Source organism: Cataglyphis hispanica, chromosome 23 (assembly GCF_021464435.1).
Source record: "Cataglyphis hispanica isolate Lineage 1 chromosome 23, ULB_Chis1_1.0, whole genome shotgun sequence".
NCBI classification, from domain to species: Eukaryota; Metazoa; Arthropoda; class Insecta; order Hymenoptera; family Formicidae; genus Cataglyphis; species Cataglyphis hispanica.
The window spans coordinates 1,558,184-1,584,871 of NC_065976.1; the positions used below are offsets into that span (position 1 = coordinate 1,558,184).

At 33.9% G+C, this 26,688-nt stretch overlaps 1 protein-coding gene and 1 long non-coding RNA gene across 5 annotated transcripts in view; one reads left to right on the forward strand and one right to left on the reverse strand.

Annotated features, from left to right (window-relative positions):
* LOC126857999 (hemicentin-2) overlaps nt 1–26,688 on the forward strand; it is a 302,989-nt gene that overhangs the window by 70,721 nt on the left and 205,580 nt on the right. The window contains exon 2 of the mRNA XM_050607990.1: nt 25,052–25,093. Coding sequence (XP_050463947.1) covers nt 25,052–25,093 — 42 coding nt within the window. The remainder of the gene's footprint in view (nt 1–25,051; nt 25,094–26,688) is intronic.
* The window catches only part of LOC126858031 (uncharacterized), a 73,821-nt gene that overhangs the window by 20,161 nt on the left and 26,972 nt on the right, over nt 1–26,688 (reverse strand). The gene's annotated exons all lie outside the window — the stretch shown is intronic.

Genomic DNA, 26,688 nt, shown 5'->3' on the forward strand with positions numbered 1-26,688 from the left:
TATATCTCTGGAGAAGAACGTGACCGCGTTTGCAATCAACGTGTCGCAACTCCCCCGGCTTCGAAATCGTCATCGCCACCTGTCGATTGTGCAATTTGCATGGTCGCAGCGTCAACGCGGCACAGATCGACGACCATCGAGTCGCGCGAGTCAAGGACGTGTCTCGATGAAAATTTAATTATTCCTTCGGATTTGGCTAAATTCGCATATTCTCATATCTGGAGCGTATTTCACTTAATTTAATCAAGATTTTGCTATCTTCCGAAAGACTAGAAAAAATTTTTATAACTTAAAAAAAATTTTTTTACTCAATTTTTTTTTTTGTGCTCGAAACTAATTTATTAGTTTAAAAAAAAATATAAAATAATTATTATAGAACACAGAATTTTAGAAATACGATTAATATAAATTAATATATTTAGTTACTTAAGAATATGTAAGTTTAATTTATTTTATATGCACTCTGTTCTATTCTCTCTATTGTTTTATATTATAAATTTATATTATAAATTTCAAATCAAAATATTCAAACTTGACATAATAGATTTACTACGGTTGCGTAAACGTGAGAAATTATTCAATACATATTATACTGTTTCAATTTGATACAATTGTTTTGTATTTATAATTAATATCGTGCTCGAGTTAACGAGAACGATGATTTTTCTCATCGGAATGGTTACGCGATAGTGCGAGATGATTATATTTCAATGATATATTGTTGATGGAAATCAAAAGATTTTACAATCAGTTTTGTAAAGCGTTGCAACATATAACATTTGATTGCAATTCATTTCCCTTCAGCGACGACCGAGCCTATTCCAGTTGCTTTTACGTATCGTTGTATAAAGTAGAGCATAACAATGTCGGAAAAATAATTGTATTGTCGATTGCAATTGTGCATTGGATTGTGATATTTTCGGATAATTTTGTTTTGTTTGATATCGTTGATGAAAAAAAAAAAAAAATCTTAAACATTTTATAACTGGCCTAATAAAGCAAGATTTGTTTTATGCGCGCATATTTCTCATACAAATTAATGAAAGGTCTACGATCCCATTTATCTCAGAAACTGTGTCTGAATATAAATCTTGTTTGCCGAGTAAAGTGTGCGTTTTCAGCGTGTACTCTTTGTTCAGTTCGCGGCGATGTAACATGACTAGCCGGCGTCAGCTCGTGCATTACACGAACCGCTCTCTTGATAATTTAGTAGTACGTCCGGCTTTCGCCGTGGCATAAAATCCATTAATTTTCTTTCGGACACGATGAATATAACCGGCGCGACGTAAATTAAATCGTTATTCGGATTTCGCGCGATAAAATTAAATGCGAATTTAAACAAAATCCTCTTTCGTGCCGAGCGCGCGCGCATGTCTGTGGATTTTTCATGGTAGCCGTGTAATTTAGCTTGACATTTGTATTCAGAACGTGTCAGATTGTTTATGTTTATGGAATTGCCGATAATTTTATTTAACTCGTGCGAATTGGATCGTTATCCGACGTGATAATTATGCGCTTTATTTCTTCTGCATATTTAGTTTGCCGTTTTTTTCAAGTTTATCCCGAAGATACTTTGCAATTGTACAGTCAAACCGGATTTAAATTGATATTATGGCATATTATTAAATAGTACCTCCATTGTTATTAGTTAATTAACAAGTTCACCAATTAGAGATTGCCAGAGGTATCATGAATACCGTGAATTCGCTTATATATAACGAGGTACTTCCATCAGTGGATTAATAAAAGATTCAGTAATTCCAGAGCCGCTTCGCCTCTAAAGTTACGTAAGGCGTTGGAGGACTTTTCGCGGAACGTAAATGTTTAATTGAAATTCTGTCTCGCGATCCGTTCGTTCTCTCAAACAGGAACACTTAAAATATGAAGACATCTTTATTCGTCAGGAGAAAGGTGCTTGGTCATTTAAGGAGAATTGATCACCAAGATTTCATTTCGTGCGATTATCATTTAAAATGTGAATTTAACATGATATGAACTGCAGGATAATAATATTAATATGTAAATATGTTATCCAGCGCTATCATACATTTTAAACGATTATAGCAAATTTTGCAATTTTGAAATTTGCAAGATATCACGCAACGAATGTCTCCCGATGCAACTTGCTATCCTCATCTTCGCTCGATTCCGCTGACAGATAGATACCGTTTATCGATCAATAGATCTCCGACTCTGCGTTCGTCTATATTCGTCGCCCTGACGCAAGATCAAAGCGAGAGGAATCGGATTGAATCCCTCAGGGTCGCTGGCCCTTTCGATCATCCTGCGAGAAGGATGCTGTCGCGCGTGCAACGAGACCTATGGCGGAGAATTCTCCTATGGCACAGAGACATTGACATAGTGGCACTAGCTCTTGGCCAAAGACGGTTCACCTCTGACCCTCCAAGTACCGGCAGATTAAGGGATGAATACACGTATAGACATTAAACTGTCGGTGCAATGGCTGCTAGGTCGACCGAGCGAGTAGGAGGGACCACCGTTGCCTGATTAGCATTCTAAATTGAAGCGCTGCGGTCGAACCGTCGTCGTCGGAGCAGGTCCAGTTTAGTTCGGGGGTAATTCAGAATAGACTATCTCTCTCTCTCTCTCTCATCCTTCCCCATACTATCCTCTGGACACAACCCTATGTCGATATCGTTCGTCTCTCGCTCGTTCAATGTTAGTTTCGTCTTTCCGTCCTTCTCGGCTCTTCGCGATCGGCCATCAGTTAAACCGAGCCTATGCCATACACCCACGATAGCTTAGACATTTGCATTAACCCTTCGTGTAATCGTGTAGGATCGATCTCACCGACCGAAGTAGGAACCTCAAGTTACTTCATATTGCGCAATTTCATCTCGGAGAATCGATCGATCTGCAGTTATTACGGCTTTTCCCATTGTTATCGTTTTAGCCACTCTTCTTCTTTCTAAAAACCTCGCCTTTTATGCTATTTTTTTATGATTATGATTTTCGTATAGAATATATTTGTTGATTCTATCCATAGAATATAATTGATTTACATTACCGAATTATGTATAATTTTGTCCCCTCCAACTTGCATTTATCTATAGTATAAAATTATTTATTCACCAAACAGTATCCGTGTGTTTGTGTGAGAATGAAATAAAAAAGTTTCTTAGACATAGATCTCAGTTTATAATAAATATAAAGAAATTTTTTATACATTAGTAATATTAATTTCTTTTATCTGGCAAAATTCTATATTTTATAATTTTTATTTTCAGGCATTATCCAAGATATTACAATTTCTTCATTTTTTTTTGAATATAATATAAGTATAGATGCTGCTAAATAATAAATAATTCAATTAACTAACTCAATATAGAAACTGCTGTCTTGTATATTGTTAAATTTAATTCTTGGGATGATGAACCATTAATAATGTATAGAGACGAGATTGCATAGAAAACGAAATGCATAATATAGCATCAGAATGATACAGTTGGTCGTTGCAATAATCACCACTATAATGGACACGCTGTCTCGCGAAGAAAAGTAGGAAGGAAGAAATAGATGCGGAAAGAAAGAAAGAGAAGAGAGAGAGAGAGAGAGAGAGAGAGAGAGAGAGAGAGAGAAACTGACAAATGACCGACGATCCCGCATTGCAAAAAGAGTTGCACTCGTGGCCCTTTAAGTTCTTTTCTTCTTTCCGACTTCGATTCATTCATTTCCTCATCCCGCTGCCATTTTCTACGCATTCTGCAGTCGCCATGGCGACGCCCGCCGCGGGTGATTATAGCCGGTACCTGCTAAAGCCTTCCTTAATTAACGCGGGTTTAAGCCATTTTCGTAACGACGTTCTCTCTGGCGCGCCTTACGTAATGCAGGAGGGACGACGCCCATTGTGTGTATGTGTGTGTGTGTATAGTATATATTTTATTATTCGCAAAAATATACTCTTTTCGAATTATCTTTTATCTTGTTTATATCTCGATTTGATCGATATTTAATACACGAAGATGCGTACATAAGATTAGGTGATAAATTCTCTGTGCGTCATATAGTTGTTAAAATATTTCCAATGTTTTAGTGAAATGATAACAAAAGATTTTTTTGTTGAAAATTTTCAGAGATTTATCACCGTGGAATACATTTAATTACTTTTCGTAACAACAGAATTCAGATAATATGTATTACTGCCTTTGTGTAAAATTGCTCATTAAGTATATAATAGCGAACGAACATGGTAATGTTAGTTTTGTTTGAAACTGAATAGGTAGGCTATTACGTTGGATAAGAACAGACTTTTGTTTTCGTAGCAGAAAGATAAAATAATTGTTATCATATTTTAAAAATAAAATATATACCTTTACTTACGTCAAATGCTTTAATTAAAAATTCAAAGGTATCAAATATTGACCGCAGGTTGAAATACGGATAACAATAAAATTTATCATTAATTCAATTAGTTTTAATGATCAAGCTGAAAAAAGCAATCATTTGCGTGATATGATTTGCACAAGATTTTATAAGTAGATTTTTTAAGATGGACCGACTCATTTTTCCATACGAGAGCCACACAGTGTTCATGTGTTTATATTCTTAAATACACGGGCAGCAAAAATACACGGACGCGTAAAAATTCGCGAGGGACCTATAATAATGTGCAAACACTTGCCGCCTAGCTTGTGTTTGCCCGACGATAAATTTACCTTCTATAAGATTAAAGAGGCAGAACGCGTACAGTCTTAAAGAGACGCCCTTAAAGTCAGTTTGTAAGCTCGAAGCAGCATTTCACGGTATTCAAGCTGAAATATATATATATACAATTATTTTCTTTTTTCGCAAGCGAAAGTATATTGTGAATGTAAACAGCCGGTTCGCATAACGTAAAGGAAGTATACGGAATATTGCCGGTCGAGATCGCATAATTTTGAAGCATTATTATATTATGTTAATTACCTCGCGCGTTGCCACTCGCCGGTGTGTTGGAAAATTTTTGCCTTTGTGTACGGTAATTCGCGCGCGCGCGCACGCAGAGAATACGACATAATTAGTAGACTTAATACATCCTAGCTAACTTTTCCAAAACACTCGAGCGAGCCTTCACTCGCAGCTGCCAACGCAGGCGCAATTATTAATCGCCGCTAATGTCGGCGAAGTTGATCATCAGCGATGGTAGAGTTTTCTCTCTCTTTCTCCCCCTTCTTTTTTTCTTAATAAAACTGGGTTAAAATCTGTTCGTTTCATTTAAATGTAGCTTTATATCTGCTTTGTATCCGCCTCTCTGAATTGCCGGTTTAATTAAGGCAATTTCGAAAAACACTACGGTATCGATCGATTCGCGCCGCGGGCGCGTCGTAATTTCCTATCTACTCTCTCTCTCTCTCTCTCTCTCTCTCCTCGAAATCAGGTTGCACAACACGTGACAGCTTACGGACAAAGCCGTCGCTCGTTATCCGCAATCGCACTTGCTTATACGCTGCAGTTCGAGATGATGTAGGGGCCGCCGTGAAATATCGTTCACGCCCGCCATTATCGCGAATAAGCCTTTGTATATATGGATATAAGGATGTACAAGGCTAATCGAGTCGGTATAGTTCTCTTCAACTTGTGATTATAAGCTGCAAATGCTTCATAATTTCTTAATCCATCGACCAATCGACGTATGCTTTAGGTGAGATTTGTGCGTAGGATATATTTCTAAAAAGCTTTGCCTTGTTACAATTAGATACACAACAAAAAGTCGTAGAAAGTCATATATTAATCGTTCATTGTTAACAAGAGCAAGGCAAAGTTTTTTAGATATATATCCTACGCACAAATTTCGCTTAAGATGGATTCAGAAATTATGAAGCGTTTTATATATATATATATATATATATATATATATATATATATATATATATATAATTTTATAAAACGTTTAAGATGTATATATTTTGTACTTTTTGCTTGCAATTTCTACAACACGGTCTAGAAAATACGATTTTTAGCAAATTTTGAATAAAAATTGTATGTATTCATGTTGTTTTTGAATTATATAACGAATATTAATCATGCATTGAAAACGTGCAATTTCATTCAACAAATAAAATCCTGTAAAACAAACATGCTCAAATATTTATACAACCTTAAAAAATACATGCATCAACTTATACATATTTTATCGCGCCCTATTCACAAAATATGTAATAACGACATCACGCTTAGTGTTTTTTCTCTTTATTGTTAGTGACATATTTCTTTCGTATGATCGAATATCGGCGGGCGTCACTTCAAAATGACAAATATGGCAGTACCATCTTTGTCCATTTATTCGATAATACATAATTCTCTAGCTTATTTTTTCTTTTTTTTTTAATTTTCTTTTGATTAGAATTGTCATATGTTATTTTTTTACGTAAAAATTTGTGTAATTAAAAAAAGAACATTTAAATTATTCTTTTTGATTTTTTTAATCTTAAAAATATATATGTATAAGCATAAATGAAAAATAGCCGCGAATTTTTAATTGCCTAAATAATGGATTTTTTTTGCTACCTATTTTTATTTCTATTAATCTTTCTCTCTCTCTTTTTAACATGTGTAATAATATTTTAGATAACAATATCTTTTGATAAGTAGATGTTTATAAAGTTAATAATTTGGTTTGACTAATTTTTGAAATATAATTCCAACTGAAGTTATGCAAAAAAAGCGAGAGGGGTTCAAAGAGTTTGAGACGTCGTACTTTCCAACGTATATTACTTTGTGAAGGTCGAAGATCACCAGTTATTCGGGACGAACAGTTTCAGCGCAGTTTAATTTGGTTTTATTTGCATTTCGCTTCTTTATCTTCTCAATCAGAGAGAAGAGAATAGATGTGACCCTTGATTATATAGTGACTCGCGATAAAACACAAGCTCCTTTGTACATTAAAAGTTGTCCGTTGATGGAGTTTTTCGATTACGAAGGGATGAGTAGGGGGGGAGGAGGAGGAGGAGAAGGAGGAGAAAGGGCTTTGGATATTCTCTATTTAAGGCCGACACAGTGACAGCTCGTGAAAAGACGTACTTTCCGCGCAGGCATAACTTAATGAGAAAACTGAATGATGACTTTTTTCAAGGCGAGTATCCTCCGTCGAATAAGAATTAGTGCCATAACAAAAGATTACGTGGGAGTGATGCTTTTCTTCGTCAGTGTAATAAAAACGTCTTAAGCCATCGATCGATTACGTTGAAATGCGGATATTAATAATCGTATAATTATATAGCCTGATAATTATGATTAGTTTTCAAGCCGTAAATAAGATATAGAACTTGAAATTAATTAAAAAATGCAATTGTTTTCAATGCTGTTGTGTGTGTATTCCGAGTAAATATTTTATATAAGCAGTCACGAGCAATATATGTATATTAAAAAATATGTATCCAACTTATATATATATATATAAAAGTAAAATCAAAAGTAAACCATAATTGTACTTACGTATACTAATAGAAATAATTCTTTCTCTTTTTAATTTAATGTCAAGACATAAGTAATCCTACAATTGGCCCTAAGAAACTGCATTATATTTTTAACCAACTTTTGTTGCTGATAAATACGATACCATAAAACCATCCGTCAGTTCACGTTTCTGCGAAAGTTATAAATAAAAACTTTAATTTTGCGGCGCGGCTTCTTTAATTAGTTTTTCAAGAAGATGCTTTTAAGAGGTAATGAATAAAAGTGCCGTCAACTTGTAAGTTGCACCGTAATCTTGCAAGTTGCACATTACATAAGATGCATTTTAATTTATCGCATCGATTTATTGATAGACGACTATTTGAGCTTCTTACCGATATATTCTCGTTATAAGGGCGTAAAGCTGATGGCGATCAACTGCGTTACGCAATTTACGCGCACACGCGCACGAATAACGAGATAATCCTTTCGCGTGCTCACGTATCGTACCTTGTTTGTGCTTGCGGATTGCAGTTTGTACCTTGGGGCGTTGGCACGGTGACGTAGTGGGAAGTTAGAGTCAACATATTTAAAGTTTTAAGTACATGGTCCGCCTACCGCGACGCGGCGTCGACTGCTGTTTGCGGCTGTACGAAATAAATTAACTCACGGCGAAGAAATAAAAGATTTTAAGAGAATTTTCGTCTTTAGCAATTTTTGCTACATCTTCTTATCTTGTGTCAAATTCAGCAATAAAAAATTCTAAAATTATATATAAACGATTATATAACGATTTTTACTTTGGAACAACAGATACTGGTTGAGATGCATTTTCAAGATATTTTTATATATTATATGTTATGATTAATTAAAAGTTTTTTTTTTATATTAAATAAATGTTATATCTTTTATACATTATCTTCTTTCTAAATCTTTCTCCACGGAATATTAATATTTCACATGAATGATTAGCCTAGTAAAAATATTAAAGTGTGATAGTGATTTAATGTCACTTACATTCGCTATTCGCTCTTGTACGCCAAGCATATTTCATAACGAGATTAGCGGACTTAATCTCATTGTCAGATAAGGATAGAATATATAGAGAGATAGTATTAAACTGTAAATTTACGTTATCTATATAATTCATAACTTAATCTTATTTTTATTTACATGTTATACATAAAAATTTTGTTCAATATTTAAAAAATTGCATCGACTCTTTATGTAGTGCATCATATAAACTAGTATAAATAAATTATAATTAATATCATTTATTACGATTGGAAACTCTATTATTGTTTTAACAAATATAATTTACATTAATTAGCAGTAGAATCAGCTCATCGATATAATAAAAATATAGAAGATACGAATTATCCATTATAGAGATCCAAGATTGCCTTTGAAATTCTGTTTGCAATTTCGGAGGGCGTGGGTGTCCGCGTTTTCGGTGCACTGACAGAATTTGGATCACACGGTCCGGTGGGAATTTATCAAAGGCCAAATACAGCGAAAACTGTCAGGCCGCTATACCTGCCTGCCCGTCCGCCGCAGGCTGCACATGCCATACGACACGCAGATGTGCGTATGATATAAAATACACGCGCGCCACACGCATTGCGTACGTGTGTACGTACTCGGGCACAATCTCACGAGGGTAGGCTCGTGACACAGAAACGCGGTAATTTATTCCACGGAAATGAAAAAAGAGCTGCGTTCGCAAAATTTGACGTGGGAATTCGCGCCGTCTGTCGTTATAATCCGTAACGGACACTTGCATTTGATGCTCGAAATAGACGCTCTCACACGTCAAACAACTTTGTAGATTACTTAATCAATTGACGAAAAAATTTTGCACAAACAAATATCTCTCTATTACATTATTAATATTAACGATATATATCCATTGCATGTACATGATACATATATATTTATAAAGATATCCTGCAAAAATACGTGTAAAATTTCTAAAGATTTGTCTTTCTCTCTACGCTAAGCATAAATAAGATATTGAGTTGTTCAAAATATATTAAAAATGACTGATATTTCTGTTGAAATTATTACGATACTTACTATATAATAATAATTCTTTTTTTCGTGAAATTCATTGTAGTGCCACAACACGAGATATTTTGCAAAGCGTTAAATATACCGACGCTGCGAACATAGGATACCACTAGGAAAAGTAACAACTTGCTTATCTTTCTCTGCAACTTACTGCTCGAGTTACTTGTTTGTTAGTTCTATGCAAATCTAACTTGTGATAATTGTAAATGCAACGCGTACTGATGTTGTAATTCCAGGTGCTCCCAGCAAAACTTTATTTTCAGTACTTGTAAATGTTTTCTCGCGTTTTTGTCAAGAAAAAGAGAAGCTCTACGTTTCACGGCAATCTACTCTCGTATGTTTACAAACATGCGCGCAATATTATGTGTTATTATATATCGTTTTGTTTTCTCTTTCCGTTTCCACTTCGTTGGCTGATTCTTGATTATGTCGTGATTGAGATTCATGCTTCTCTCGCAGTTACTTGTATAGCAAAGAGGTATCGCTGCCAGTCGACTGGAATGACGGATGCTTCTCATCCGTCAGGATCAACAATCCAATCACATAGCAGAGAAATAAATCATGTAGTATATATCGTTGTCACGTAAAAGGAACCGCTTTCCTTCGATTTCAAACGTTTCTATGTATATTCTTTTAACGGCTCATTGATTAGCTACAATTTAATTTTGATGATATAAAATCTCATGTGATTGATTGATTCATCAAAATTACAGATACATCCATCATAATAAAATCTCTACATAAATACATTTTCGTTGCTGGGTATAGATAATTAACATAAAAGATTATAATCATTAATCTGATAATTAAAAAAAAAGGAATATTATAATATGATTTTTTATTACCATGTATTGTTAATCTTGATTATTTCGGCTGACTACATCGAGAAAAAAAAGTTTTTAACTTGATTAAATATATTCAACTGATTATCATTTTTTTAATTGAAATATTTGAGTACTTAAGTCAAATACATCTTGTTAGATTTAATGTCATATTTAATTTAAATACTTAAATATTTTAATTAAAAAAATAGTAATTAGTCGAACGCATTTAGTCAAGTTAACAACTTCTTTTTTCTCAGTGTATAATTGAGAAGGGAGTGAAAAGTTTCAAGACCTTTCACGGTTGTTCTTACGCGTATATAATTACGTATTTATCGTTGGTGTACCCCTTTAAAACCCTGTTAATTGCCAACATACTGACGTTTACATGCTACCAGCTGAAGACTTAATCTGCGCGATCTACTTCTCGCGCTGAAATGGGCCACGTAAGACGTGCACGACAGCACGTTAATTAGGACGATGGATGGTGTACAAGAACGATAATTTTCAGATAGAAGTATCATTATCATTTATTAATATGCGTCGATGAAAATTACGAAGCACTAGTTTGTACATTTTAAATGTTTTTATTTCTGATTACATTTCGTACGATTTCGTTTTAATTTACATGTATAGTGCGGCATGATTATTATCGCTCATTTGATTGAAACAACGGGAGCTTTTTAAGGGAAATGATGGTGCTCACTATTGGAGAAATTATTATCCGTCCTTTGATCGTTCGACAGCGCGCTTATATAGAACTCGTACGCGATCTATAATATTTTTTATTTCGAAAACTGTCCGCGCAAATCACGATAGCTTTGTTTCGAACGCTGATCGTGCGGAGATTCATGAAATTCACGGTCCTCCGCATCGATGCGAAGTTTCGATTGTGGTTACGCAACTCTATGTCCAGTATTCGGCATATCGCATTGCTGATCATTGATTCGAGATAGATAGCGTCATTTCTCACCGCCCGCATATCAGCTTGCGTTTCCAATCGAGTTTCCATATATTTTCTGCAACGCAAGCGCCGTAAAAAAATATTACCATCACTGGCATTTTTCGCGCGCGATAAAATTTCCTTCTAAAGGAAGGAAATATTTGGGATATTTAGTAAAGCCCGTTTCTCTTGAAAGGAATTTAATTTCAATAAAAAAAAATAGTTATGACTTTTGGCAAACTTAAATTATTTAATAATTAATGTACAGTGAATTCAAATTTAAATTAACCAATCAAGATATTATTTATATTTATATTGTAATTTCTCTACTTTATGTTTTCTTTTAATTCCTCCAAAAAAATTAAAAAAAATTTTTTTTTCTTTAATTAACTGGCGATGTTTGATCGTGCATGTCCAATGCAAATTACTTGCATACATTTTTTTTTTCGAAATAACTCAACATCAAAATTCGAAACTCGATATTCAGCTATGTCCTTTGCGGTATGCGCTAAGGTGTGTTGCAACATGTCTGCAGGCTGGAAGTCTTTGATAAGTTGGCCAACATCACTGGACAAACACATAAAGCGAATTAATGAGATCCTGCGTGCGTGGCGCACTTGTAAGCTGCGCGACTTGAATAATGGATGAACTGACAAAACAGGGCTCGCGATATATCCAACGGTCTCTCCTCCGTCCTCTCGATTATCTCACGGTTTCCTCCTTCCGTCCGTTCGTCACGTTTCTTCGTGATTTTCGACCGCGCAACCGATTCAGTTTCTAAAACAACGACTACTATGCGTATCTCGAGACCAGCATTGCAAATGCGTTTGATTTATACGCGCTTGCAGCGTATGATTTGAGCGTTGAAATGAACGAGACATCATGCTTTTACACAAATTTGGTTAATCTAAAAATAATCGATAGCTTAAGCTTGATAAATTAATTGTCTCTTATGTAAAGAATTAATTTAGGAATCGAAAAAAATTTGACTCTTTTTTCCTGTATATTTATTATAGTATAGTAAAGCCATATTCGGAATTGCAAAAATTTAAAAAAAGAAGTAAAAGATAATGCACAAAATTAATTCGTCATGGCAACAATCTAACGTAATATCTCAAAGGAGAGGAGTTGCTAATTCTAATTCTCCCTCTCTAATTCGAATTTTTTTAAAGGTAGTGTTTGATTCAATTTCATCTTCTTGATTTTAATATCGCGTTTGATGTCGCATTTCATTTATTGGACAAACTTGCGGAAGGTAGGGCAGTCGCGAACAAATTCGCGCAACAAGGGCAAGTCGAATGTAACGATTCGAGGGTTGGTCAAGCAGATATCGGAGATATCGAATTTCGCGTATTCGCTTTAATGGGCATCTCGTGTTCGGGCCTGAAAAGAAGAACTGCAGACGAACGAACGGTCGAGCAGATAGATGAAGTAACGGATAGTGTCTTGAAGTTATTTAATTAGAGAAAGGCGACTGGCGCCGCGGTGGGGAAGAGCAGGGGGTGGGGAATAGCAGAGGGTGGCCGGAAAAGTGGAGCTAAGAGGTAACCTCGTCTATATATCCTGTATATTGGGTGTACCAAACTTATGGAATATTGTCTCAAGCGCTTAATTTTCGAACGAGTTTAAAATCAACGTTCGTCCAATGGCGCGAAAATTTAGCGATGACAATCCACATATTGTCATAATTATTAGATATTTTGACAATTTTGACTGAATTTCTTATCGTCGAAAGATGGAACCGAGTTGAAATTTAGAAAACAGTGAAATAAAACAAATCCTTTAATTTTTACAATACTAAATAACTTTGTAAATGTCTATAGAACTTCTGTAATTTTTTTTTTGGTTGTATTATTGTGATTAAAAACATTTGCTATATCCGAGCACACCTTGTATACAGACTAGAGTGACAAAGGGGAGAGGAAGTAAGGTACGGTTGTATTTACAGTGAGAGGTCGTGCTCGAAGGCGAGTGGAAGGTCTGAGAACACGACATAGCCGTAATGATAAATGAGATTCGAATCATTAATTAACACCAGGAGACCTCTGGTGGAAGGTGCCGTTCCGTGCTTGCAGCTTTTGCCGCGTTGATGGCTGTCAGCTTAGATTTAGATAACGATATAGCACTGTTATTATCGTTCGTTCATCCGTCGAAAATGATGATTGTCATGGCATCTCGACTATGAGAAATGTAAATTAACTGACCGGCCATGTAGAGTAAATAGTGATAATTCCTTTGATGAATTAAAATTAATTGTTATATTCTTATATTTTGAGATACAATCTCTGTATAATCCAAACGAATCGATAAATCTATTGTAGTATAATTTTATCAAAGAATTTAAATTTAAAATTATTTCGTTTAAAAAAAGAAGAAAAGTTCTTAAGCTATGCATTTTTACAATTAAAGCAGAAGATTTATATTTTATCGCTTCTTTGAGAATGTATACAAGCTATGGCAGAAGAAGCAATCTTAATGAAAGTCTGGATTGTTGGAAATTTGGATTATAATGCAATCGGATTATAGAGATTGCATCGCAATTTCCCAAGAGTTAATGAGCAATCGTTTACTGTTACAAATTGCTAATTCCTAATTTCTATTTCAGAAAATAAATATTTAGAATATCATTATGTATATTATAAATAGTTATATCATATTATATTCTAGGCTTTTTGTATAAAACCAGCTTTTTTACAAAGCGTTAAATGCTTAAAAAGCATTGACATTTTGTAAAAAGCTCTAGATTTGAAAAAAAAGCTGAATTTATAAAAGGTTCGCGACATATACAGTTCTGTCTATTATATATTAATATATAAGTGTGGCGTTCATTGCCGATTATAACAAAAGTGAATCCATAAACGAGTACAGGAACGCGACGTGCGTGGCTTCCATTTGTCGCGATTTTCTAAGGTTTCCTAGCTGTCGGTACTTTGATTTCATACCATGATTCTCCGTCTTCTCGATATTGCCTTGCGACACTGTCTCGTCCTGAGGCACTCGGGAAAGAAATTCTTATTTTAGACTTGGCCGCATCGAATCCTTTCCACAAGAGGTTTTAACAGGGACAATTTTGCACGGACGAGAACTTTCGTAAATCACGTACGATATTACAGTGTCGCGTTTGCTATGGATTTAAAGCGCGGTATCCGAAAAACCGTCGAGCCAAGACTCTTATTGTTGGTCTAAGATTAATAAAATAATTGTTAACGTTTTTCTTTATATCCTCAACTCTGTATCAATCTCGCAATTTTTACGATTTTGAAGAAACAAACAAATTCGAGTTCCGTTGAAAATGCTTGCGCACGCGCATAAAGCAATTGGGCCATCGATGCAGGGATAACGGCTTATATTTCCTGCTGATCCCGATAACATCGATCACGCATGACATAATTTCGTTAAAAAGTCAATATTACTAGCCGGTAACGCAATAGATGTCTTATATTTATATATTAATGCTTGAAATAAAAACTGGAATACAATTTTACTGCCATTCATGTATTTAAAAGTTAATAGTGAAAGGCTGTTTTAATCTTTTTGTTTATTTATATATTTATATATATATAATATTAAGAATATTGCGTTCTCTCTTTTTGTTTTTATTTGACAATATATAATAATGACAGAAGCGAAACGTATAAATAAATTTTCTAAAAGCCAATAAAAGTTATATGCATATACTTTTGTTGTGTTGTTCATATTTTTTCAATTAATTTTATTTTATATTAAATTTTCAAAGAGCTTAGTATGAGAAATTTGTTGTAGAACATGTAATAAATAAATTCATAAATTTATAATAATAATATTAAATAGTAATAATATTTATAATTATATATAATAAGCTATAATACAAAATATGCTGGTAATTTCGCAGAAACGTCACATTTTGCGTCAATTATAACAAATTCAGTATGAAACTTGTGGTTACACATCAAACACGTTAATAGTTAGCGAATTTGCTAATTGATTTAAGCATGTATGCTATCTACATTAATATTACAAATATTTATAAATTTATATTTCATAGTAATGCTAATGTAAATTTTGATACCTAAATTTTATTAAAAATTGAAAATTTTAGTTCTCTACAATAGAATTGCAAGATTGTATTGTTGTGCGTTTGATTTTATATGCATGTTTTCTTACACATTTTTGTATCACAACACGATAAAAATGGAATAAGTTCCGCGATGTTACGTCACCCGATGAAGGCTTATGGCGTACGCACTTTAACTAAAACTATTCGATAAAACTCTCTTATAGTCAGTACTTCCTTGTACTAATAGTTCTCCTTTTGAATAAACAGTCCAGGATGATAGCCATTCAGTTTCATGGAAAATTCTACATATCAGAATTTTCGGCTGTAATCATTACGCATGTATTTCAGTTTTTGCGAAGAAAAGCTCGCGAGACTAAAGGTGTCCCATAAGCAGTTCTCGCCCTGCCTTATCACGTGCACGCGTGCGATCGATTCAGTTCGTCTTCGGCTCTAACGTTCATTTATATTCCACTCGTCTAGCGCAGCTTTCGACTTTTCGGGCCGGTTGAGAGAGAGGATGCGTGGCTAATTCCATTGCAAGTTTCGAGTAACGATTTGACATTCGCGTACAGTAAGTATACCTGCCGTCGGAAAAGCTCGACCCCCGTTAACAGTTAAGGAAGTGCGCACGAGATGACGAACATGGTTGCGTAAGCACTCCATCCCCCATGGAGGTTTCGTTAATATCAGTTTCACCGTTCGCTTGCGTAACGAGCCAATTCCCTGCCAATGACTTGAGAAGACCACCTCCCCTTCCGCTACTTTACCGAGGCATATCCGTAGCTTTATAAGCCGCCCGAAAACCTTTTGACGTTCCTAAAGCGTGACTGCTTCGCTTGGTTTCAGTTAGTTTATGTCAATTCAACGACGGTAATCACTGTATATCGACTAGGATGGTTTCATAGTAACGTGAATCGCGATACTCAAAGGTGCGTTTACGTAACGTCACAGTATACTTAATATAAGTGATAATATGTATTGTGACAGAATCATCTAGGGAAAAGAAGGGATTATATTTCAAGACTCGTGCATATATTTAAATAATTTAAATATTTCTTAAAATAATAAAAATTTCTGTTTTTCTGTAGCTTCCGGAAATATCGTTCTAATAACATTCAAAGAAAATGCAGTATTTCAAAGATTATTCGACGCTAAGTGCCAACTGTAATAATAATACGGTTTCAGCGTAAAACAACTGGACCCTCCAGGATTGAATAAATCAAGAATATGACATAATCTTATTATAGAAACAGAAGCGTGTCTCTCGTAAAGCGTGTATAGTGTCATCCATAGGATTATTTTCCAGGGAAACGTTAAATCTTGCTGCTGTGTCGCGCATGAGAGTCGACAGATTCAGTTTTTACTTCGATGATTACAGTGGCGCGTTCGGAATTTTCCACGGGAAATGTTTATGAAGCCTCACGTTCCGGCATATTTATTAGCGCCGTTATTCGCCTGTGCATCGTTAAAGCGTTTCAATTTTTATCATTGCTCATGAGCACGTAATTGCATTTTACGCAAGATCGTACAATAATGATCGCAAATATGTTAATCGAGCCGTGAGTGTACGCTAACTTTTCACACATATTTCCGTTTGATCCTTTTAGATGCCGTTTTGAATTGTTTTTTCATTCACTTAAAAAGGTTTTTTTTTTTTAAATTGTTTAAAATTTTTTTTGAATTGTAAAATTTTTTTAAATTTTTTTTTCAAAAAAAGTGAAAAAGGCAGAGAAATAAAAAAATTTCTTCTAAAGTTGCAAACTTTTCTTTTAAAATAGGAAAAATTTTTCTTATAAAAGTATGGATTTTTTTTCGGAAGTTGTATTTATGAGCTGATTTATATTTGCGAAAGAGACACATGTGGTCAAGCGATGAAAATTTCTTTTCTAAATGTCATTATCTTTTTTAAACGTAACCATATTAATATGCCATGTTTGCTCTCGTTTTGAAATGTTCTCTTTATGTATTTCTCTATTACGTCCTTCGTGAAATTCATCAGGTCCCATCTGGAGCTTGTTAGCAAACGCACTTACAGTTAGTGTTTGCTCCTGCTCTCCTCTGCGGTTCCTTCTAATACGTTTATTGACTTATAATTAACGTTTTCCCTTCATGATTTGCGAGTGATAATTTATATCACGTACGCTTTTCTGTCTTTCTTTTTAATGTTAATTCACGAGATTTTATGATGTGTTAGCGTTTTTAGCTGACAATGAGTGAAAAATAATTTTCTCTTTACGAATCGCGATTTTTAATATTTTCATTAATAAATTACATTGAATCAATCAATATCTATAAATTGAAGATTATGATAAATTTTTTAATTACTTTTTGGTGATTATCTCGATTACATTTTGAAAAATGTAGATCATATCTTTCATTACTTGATGAGATAATGCAATATTTATTAAATGTTAAGCTTACTTGATTTTTTTAAAAATATTTTTCAATAGTCTGTACACAAATATGTTAGAAATAACAATCTTTGTGATATGATATAATACTTGCACTGCAAGTTTACAAATACAAACTACCAGTATTGCTTGAAAAACACGTATTCTCGCTATTACGTGCTGCGTTTCGAACGATACACGTCTTAAACATTCGAATAACGTAACAAGCGTTACAAATTTTGTTTTGTCATAAGATTTATTTTACTAAAACTTTAAAATTTTTTCAAGTTAAAAATTTATTAAAAAAAAAAAAGATTTTAAGATTATTATTATAAATTTTATTATCATGACAGATTACATTACGTATATAAACTGTAGTCTAAAGTTATTTCTAATTTAAGATGCAGTAAGTGTTATTATTCTATTTCTTTTTCTCTCAATTATATCTAAAAAATAAACATTAAAAAAATTTTTATATGCGAGCTATCTTTACGCGATACTTAAAAAAATTATTTAATATATTCGCAGTTTGCAGCATATTATATATTTACAGTATATTCGTAGTTTCGTTGATTCGCACTGAAATGGCCGCGTCGCGATTAACGCATGCTGAAACACATATGCCACTTTTCCTTTTTCATCTGTATTACTTTTTGCTTTACGTTTCCTACCTATTTATTCTTCATGGCGTTCATTCAGTTCTATTTCGCGTATTAGCCGCCGTGCGCGTTCACCACCGTAACGTCCTCGTTCGCCAAGCCGATTTGGGAGAATCACTGTCATGGATGCGTGTGTGTGTATATGCACGAGACGCGCGTCACAGCAATTTCGAATGAATTTTCATATTTTTAACGATATAGTTGGTGCTTCGCTATGGTTTGCAAACGAGCGAGTGCGGTGGCTTGTATGTACATGAAATTGGTGATTCTCGATGACACGAACTCGTTATTTTTTTACGCGGCTTGGTGCCCGCGATTTGTCTTCCCTCGATTTTCACGATGCGCCATACAAAAGTCGATATTTCCCTTGTCGATCGTACCGAACGAGCCAATTTTATGCGTAGTGTGTTTATCAACTTTTATATTTGCTAGTTATTAGATTTCCATTTGTATATATGTGCGTGAAAATAATATATATTGTACATTTTTCTATGTATTTTAATTAACTTTCTGATGTTCTCTCTCGTTGAGACTTAGATTTACAGATAATAAAAAAGTTATGTCAAATTTTATATAGAAACAGTTTTATGAAAATAAAATAAAATTTTGTAACAAATAATTGTGTGTATTTCTGATACATTATACTTTTATAATGCACATGATACATTTTTTTCGTAAATTAAATATTTATCTTATAACACATAGATGTTGTTATATCAATATTCTCTCGTAGCTATTTGTTGCAAATTGCGCGCATATTAAGCATAACGAATATTCCATTATTGGAATGAGATATTAATTTCTTTCTGAAGTGCGCTTTTGGTGCGCATATGTTCCCTTTGACAGTTACAGCTTCGCTCAGTTTTTATATAATGGATATTCCACTCCAGCGAAACGGTAAATCGACGATATTTTTATTTTTTTTTTTTTTTTTTTATTTTGTGACGATTCGATGTCAAAGGCAGGACTGCCGTTTCGCGTGTTTTTGAACAAAAGCTACAAATGCTTATTAAGGTTATTGTGCGTAATATATCAAAATAATATATAGGTGAAAATTGCACGTAATAATAATTAGGACACGTACACAAGCATTGCACAGAATTGTCAATCGACTTACGAAAAAAGAACATTTCTGGTTTGTATTGAAATAACATTCACATAAAACATGTATCGCTGTGCGTGTATACTCTTTCATGTATCTCTCATCCTATATGATATAATTCTAGAAATATGCGTATTCAGAGGAGATTTTAGAGAAAAATATATGCAGAGAAATACGCGTCGCACGTACATTTTGAAAACTATCCGTTTAATTTGACAGTTCCGCTTTGTGCTTGCCTTTTTTATGACGATTTTCGAAAACGGAAATTATTTTCCAGCGCATAGCACGCGCGAATTCGTCCGCTTTGTGAATTACATCAAAATGGAATTGAGGTCTCTCTCACGAATTCGCAAATGATCCCGGGACATTCCGGGCTATCGAGCGAATTTGCCGTAAAACGAATTAACTCGTAATTGTATTGAAATATAACCTAAGTACGTAGTACAACGAAAATTGTTCACTTCATTTCTAAAATTACGTTTCAGCGTGATACTAGAATAGTATTTTTTCTAGTATTTTTCTAAAGACGCAGATATGCAAAAAAATATATTCGTGGTATATTTATGTAAAGTAATATATATGTATACGTAAAGATAATACAATATACAATATATTTTGTTATTTTTTAAATATCTATCAAATATGGATTTTTTATAACAGCACATTTAATATTATGTTATCTGTAAGATGAGAAAATATTCTATGTACTAAAATCGTTTAATTATCAAAATAAATTTTATATAAAAAATGCAATTATTTTTGCAATAAAAGTATTTGGAGTTATTAATAAATATCTCCATATTAAAAGTTTTCTGAAAATGCAATTGATTTTATTTAATTTAAATCCTAATTCAATATAAAATCACAATATTTTACATGTACGTGAGTACATCTAGCAAATATTTTAGCATGTTTCTCGAAAAAATTAGTTTCTCTGCTTTCCGGAATGGCTACTATATATATAGATACGCATCACTTTTCACAAATCATCCCTCAAATAATAACGATAAATCGAACGATCGGTACGGTTAAGAGCGAAACGTGGTCGAACATCGCTGACGACGATCTCGTAAAACAAAACGCGAGGCTCTTTTTCCGGTATCGGTTCGCAAAGTACAGTCATCATACTTGAAAACGGCGTGTATCTATCGTCGCGTATATACGTGAAATATTTTGCGGCTTCAAAGGCGTTAAGGAACCATCCTGAGAATATCATTCGCCTCATCGTTTTCTCTCTCTCTCTCTCTCTTTATTTCGATGGTCCGTGAGGGTTGCTGTCACCGGTCGTTCGTCCGCGGGGTTTAAGTTGGATGCGATCTCTTATCGGCGCTACGAGCAACGCGAGTCTACCCACGTTCCCCTTATCTTTCTCACTTCTCTCGCCCGTGGAACTTACAAGCTCACTCATACATACGCACGATACATATTGTCGTTTGAATGTACGTGTTATATGTCGGTAGCAGCGAGCTTACCTCTATGGATGGTCGCCATCGGACTGTCGTCGTCCTCGTTGTCCTTTTCGTCGTCGTTTCTCTCGATGAGGACGTTTTTCACCGTTTTTCCGCAGATCTCGCGTGATCTTTTTCCACGGATATAACCGCCGCCGCGTTTCTCGTCGTTGTTACTTTTCGCGATGATCGATCAGCGTTCGCGTACGTACGTACATTCTCGAATGAGTTCCGAGTCCCAGCGATCGGTTCGAGCTCAGCGTCGTAAATCGCAGGAACGGCGATCGATTCATCATCGCCGGTACGTTCTTTCGTTTCCGGTTCGGATTTACGGAAGCGAAACTTCGGCCTCTCGATTGTTTTAGGATCGATTGTGCCAGCAGGTGCGCGATATGGGGAGAGTGAGTCGGGTGTGATCGGAGAGCGATATCTTTCACGGATGCTGATTGTTTTGCGCTGTATTATAGAAAGAGAGTGAATGACATAAAGAAATAATTGAACGCCGCATTCAGAAGAAGTTCTTATATTTTTATTAAAGATGCTTCTCTTTAATGCTTCTTTTTTAAGAGATAGAAATTACTATTATGCAAGAGCACAATTTTTCGTAATAGTTTGCAATATTATTTCATTATAATTAAAATTTATTACAATACTCACAATTCGCTTATTTTACTCGTAATTTTACAAGATACTGTTATAATAAACTAACATTAAAAAAATAAATCATCTGTTTTTCAACTCATAATATTATTTCTTTTTTCAAATAACAATCACCTCCCCATTTGAAAAATTAAAATTGAATGATCTTTGTATTTTTCAGGATTGATAAGAGATGCATTAACTACAAAGATTTTCGTAGCAAAGCAAAATTGCGAAATGCGTAAAGTTCTCGTCCTCTTTAAGATGACAACATCGTTTGTTTGAAAAGTCGCTTCGTTAAAGCCAAATATCGCCCTTTTTCAAGTTTTCCGTTTCGAAGCAAAAGAAGCTTATCGATCAGAACTCGTCTGCAGAAACATCGTGCATACTCGCCAAACTATCGTCCGCTCTCTATAGCCAGCCGCTTCGAAAAACTCAGTCAGCTGGACGAAGCCGAGTAGCGAAAGTTTCCCGAAACTCCGATGGCGCGGCTGAAAACGGACGAGATTGAAATACACTCGTTTCGCTCTTCCCTTTTCTCCTCTTTTCCGCTTGCTCTTACATTACCTACGTTTTTCGCGCCAGGAATTCGTTGTCTTTATCCCGGTACGCTATGTCGGATTTGTAATTCGGCGACTCGAACCGGGTGTTCTACTGTTGACGTCGAGCTCAAAAGCAGATAAAGTTCGAATGTGGGCCGATCGTGTCTCCCAGGTTAATTTACACGGTTCAAGTTTGATGATTACAGACGAAAAACATTTAAAGTAGAAAAGCAATTGATTTTGTAAAAGCGCAGGAACTTTAATCTTATAAATCGGTAATTTCAAATCTTTTTTAATCGCAATTTTCATTTAAAAAAAAAATTTGATCGCTGCGGTTTTTTTTATTTGTTGTTGATAATATACAAAAAGACCGTGTACGGTACAATACGATGATTAAATTAAATAAATTGATTAAATTAAATAAAAAATATCGAATATAAGATAAAATATCGTTTTTTTTCAAACAAAGAGAAAATAGCAGTGTAAATAGTTTGCCGAAACAGAACCGATTTTTGTTTACCTTCATTGCATGTGATTATCTGGGATTAATTATCTAGGAAGATACATGTAAACATTTAATCCCAAGTGACTAAGATGTACTAAAAGCATTGGAAGGCTTTCTTTTGCTGCTTATATTGTCGGTATGCGCAATTTGAATATTAAAGCGGACTACATGACTACATCCAGTTTAAATTAAAATTAATTGAATCGCATTATCAAACTTTGTTTCAACAGTTTCATTGCGGATATATTGTACAGATATTTGGATCTACAAAAGTTCATTCTCTGTTTGCAAATTTTATACCGTATTAACTTAAATAAATGATGATTATTTTAATTGATTGCTAAATTTACAGGAAATTATATATTACATATCGTATCTTGTCTCTATTAAAAATTCCTTTTATATGCAATATACATATTTATAATTACAAAAAATGCGTGCTTTTTTTATAATCAAAAGAATCTTTTCTTTTTAAATGAATAAAACTAATAAAATTAATAAAATTCTTAATGATTAATTTCGAAATCAAAATTTTATTACGAAACTTAAAGGCCTAATCTCTCTCTCTCTCTTTTTAAATATTACATTTCTATTTGAAATCGTGACATTTTTCAAATTAAAATGTTTCTTTATTAAATAAATCGTTCCTTGATTAAAACAACAATATCAGATAATTTTAACATTTAATTTATCTATTGTAACAAGCAAAAGAGTTAAAAAAATTCAAGTGAAGTATACGATAAAAAAAAAAGTTACGTGAACTTTACATGTTGATAGGATTGCGACTTACTTTTATTCTTGCATTCAACCTCTTCAAGTAAAGAGCGAGAAGCGAACGCGTGCAGAATATTTTGTCTCTCTTCAAAAAGAGTTTGCAAGAAGCATTTTAGAGGAATATATGCCTTTCGTGACTGATCCCTGAGGAATACGGGGGCGTATAAATCCGTAAATCAGCCTGCTACTTATCGCAATTCCCGTCGGCAATGTTTTTCACGAATGACTTGTCAGTTTTTCAATGTTAGAGAGAAAGGATAGGTAGAAAAGTTATTATCACACGCTTTGCTTCAAAATTAGAGAAGCATTCTGTTTATGAGAATTAACACAATTTAAATTCTCCATATCTTTAACGAAAGAAGGCTATACGAAATAATAAAATAATTCCGTTTTTTTCTTTTTTAAGAGAATATTTTTAGAATAATAAAAAAGATTATTCTCATCATACTTTCATTCGTTTCATATCACGATCTTAGTAGGAACTTTTTAAAATTATTAAATAGCATCTTCTTCGTTTCTAATGAATTGTTTATCTCGTCTAAACTTTAGCAGTTAATTTGTTGATCTTTGTAGTAATTTTCGAATAATTTGTAAAATTAATTTAGTTGCGCATGCAATTTAGGAAAGGGCCGTGAGAATGCCGTTGCAAGGATTACACGAGGGCCTCAAGGGTTGCAACTCGTAGAATTCGAAAGTTTAGATTGCACCTCCGCGCTAGCCCCGACCCGAATTGGTTTAGTAGTTTCGGCCAGTAACAATGGCAGAAAATGTCAGAATCGCGATGCACCGGTCACGGCAGCGATTTTGTGGTATCTCAAAAACAAATATAGTTATTCCGTTTACTTTAACCGAAAAAATTGTCATTATGAAATATGCGCATTATATTACGAGAACTGTTTAATTATCGAATAGCCTTTTGATCTAATAACATGAATAAATTTGTGTTTTTTTTTATGATTAATTTTTTTTATGACTAATTGTATCATGGAAGTAATTTTTTTCTTCAGTTTTAAATAATTTATTTTATATTCCATATATATATATATAACAATATTACAATATAAAATATTTTAATTATTTAAAAAATTATTATATAGAATTTCTTTTAATAAATATTTCAATAAAACAATGAAGTAGTTTGAAAAAATATTACAGCAAAATGATATTAAAATTAATATTTTTCATGTAGAACATTGAGATCAATTTTGCATTTTAAAAATATGCATTTATGTATTCTAAATAATCAAAGACATGAAAGAACAAAATATTTGTTACTGTATTTTATGTGCGCGCGTGAATTGCGTTTTAAAAAAACAAATATTTTGTTTTATCTGAATACGGAATTGATAATGCGAACATTTACAAAATTAAACCGCAGTGCATATACATATATTACTAGGTAATTAAAATATGTATTTTGCCTTGCTGTAAATAAATAAATTTATTTCTCGACGTTTCACTAAACTGTTTTATAATCTTGTTTCTTAACGCAAACACGCATATCTAAAAAATTTGATAGATAACCATACTTGTATTTTTGCAATACTTTGCAATTGACAATATCAGTGATTATGTTCAGAGTAATGTACTCGATTAGATATTATTTTTTTCCTTTGCTATTTTTGCCAAAGACATATATGTATTGCACAATAAGTGATATTTTTTCTATACTTAATGCGTCATATATATAATCATTGATTTAAAACAATTTCTTTTTTCTCTTGTTACAGGTTTAAGACAACGGCCTGGACCTACGGATTCTCCAAGAGGAGGTGAGTGCTTTATTAAAAAAAAAAAAATAGTTACAATAAAAGTAATAGTATTGACATTTTTCTTTGAAAAAAAAAAAAAAAATATTAGTATAAAATTTACTTTGAGTTAATCTGTTTCTCGTTTTATATCATATTCTCGTTTGATATAATATTTTGAACATGTGATATTTTGATCGAATATATGTAATAAATTCCGTTGAATGAAAATTTTGAAAAAATTTCAAACATTGGATTTTTGGAATAACGATTATATAATATCATGTTATTATAATATTCTGTTGGTATATGCTAACTAAGAATGTTTGTATTTGATTGCATTGTACGGATTATGTTTATATCGCAATATTAATTACATTTATTATCACTGTATTAACATAAAATAATATTATCGCAATTATTATCATAACGTTTATTATTCAACATGGTTACCATGCCATCGATTTTGCACGCAACCGCGTGATTTGCACTGCGCGCGAAACATGTTACATCGAAGCGTATATGTAATCCGGCGTGCGATAAAGAATGCAGATACGGAAATCGATTTAGCGACCTTTATAGACATAAAATTTTATTCGAAAGTGCGTCCAAACTAAATGCCATTGCTGATGCCCTCTTGACTGCTTGTATTAGATTTCCTGTGTGTTCATTAGCGTAATTGGCGTAAGCCTCTCGATTAACGGGAATGTTCTGCGGATCCAGGTGAACAAACGAATGTACATCGTTTCATTAACTCACACGAATCATACTAAAATAAAGGACATTGAAACGCGATTATGGTATAGTTAGATTTAACACGCTCTTCTGTTACAACGTTCTCCATGTTATATGTATTTTCGATCGTCGGACACAGGCGGAATTCGCGGCGCATTTGGCAATCGGATGGCAGTTGTACAAATTGCACACACTGACATTATGGTATGGCTGTGGTATTTGGTGTTATTCGTAGGCCGTAATTCCACATGAGTCCGGGCTCTAAAAACTGTTCGACTGTACGATCACTGCGCACACTGCGCACTGCCATGAAATGGCTGCGTCCGACGAGAAAATGTTACAGATTTCATGACACAAGCTCTGTGAGTGCTTTATCGGTACATTACGCCCGTACAAACGGCCCGCTCGCGTTTTACACTCGGTCAGAGGTTCATAGAAGAAAATTGAAGCGTTAGCGGCTTTTCGCGTGCTCGTTCGCCGCGCAGTTGGAACGCTATCTTTTCACCGTCCCTAAAACGCGCCAATTTTTCGACTTTCGACCATGTCGCGTGTTCAACCGCTAAAAAATACACGTCTGCGACGCACGAATTATTTCTGTTGGGTTTCACAGTTTTTATTCGAGCTTTTTGTCACATTATTCTTTCGCAAAAACAATCGAATTTTGCCTGTTCGCGCGTAAACACATATTCTGTCTAATCCTAATTCAGATTCCTATTAATCGAGTGGTCGATTTTTTGATTACGGTATAGTATATGACATGGAACATTTTATTTACTGTTGATGTTTTATGAATATTCAAGCCTTACAAGCATATTCCAACTCTTTTATATATACATATAAACTATAAATAAACATTTTTTAATAGATTATCAACTTTTCATGGA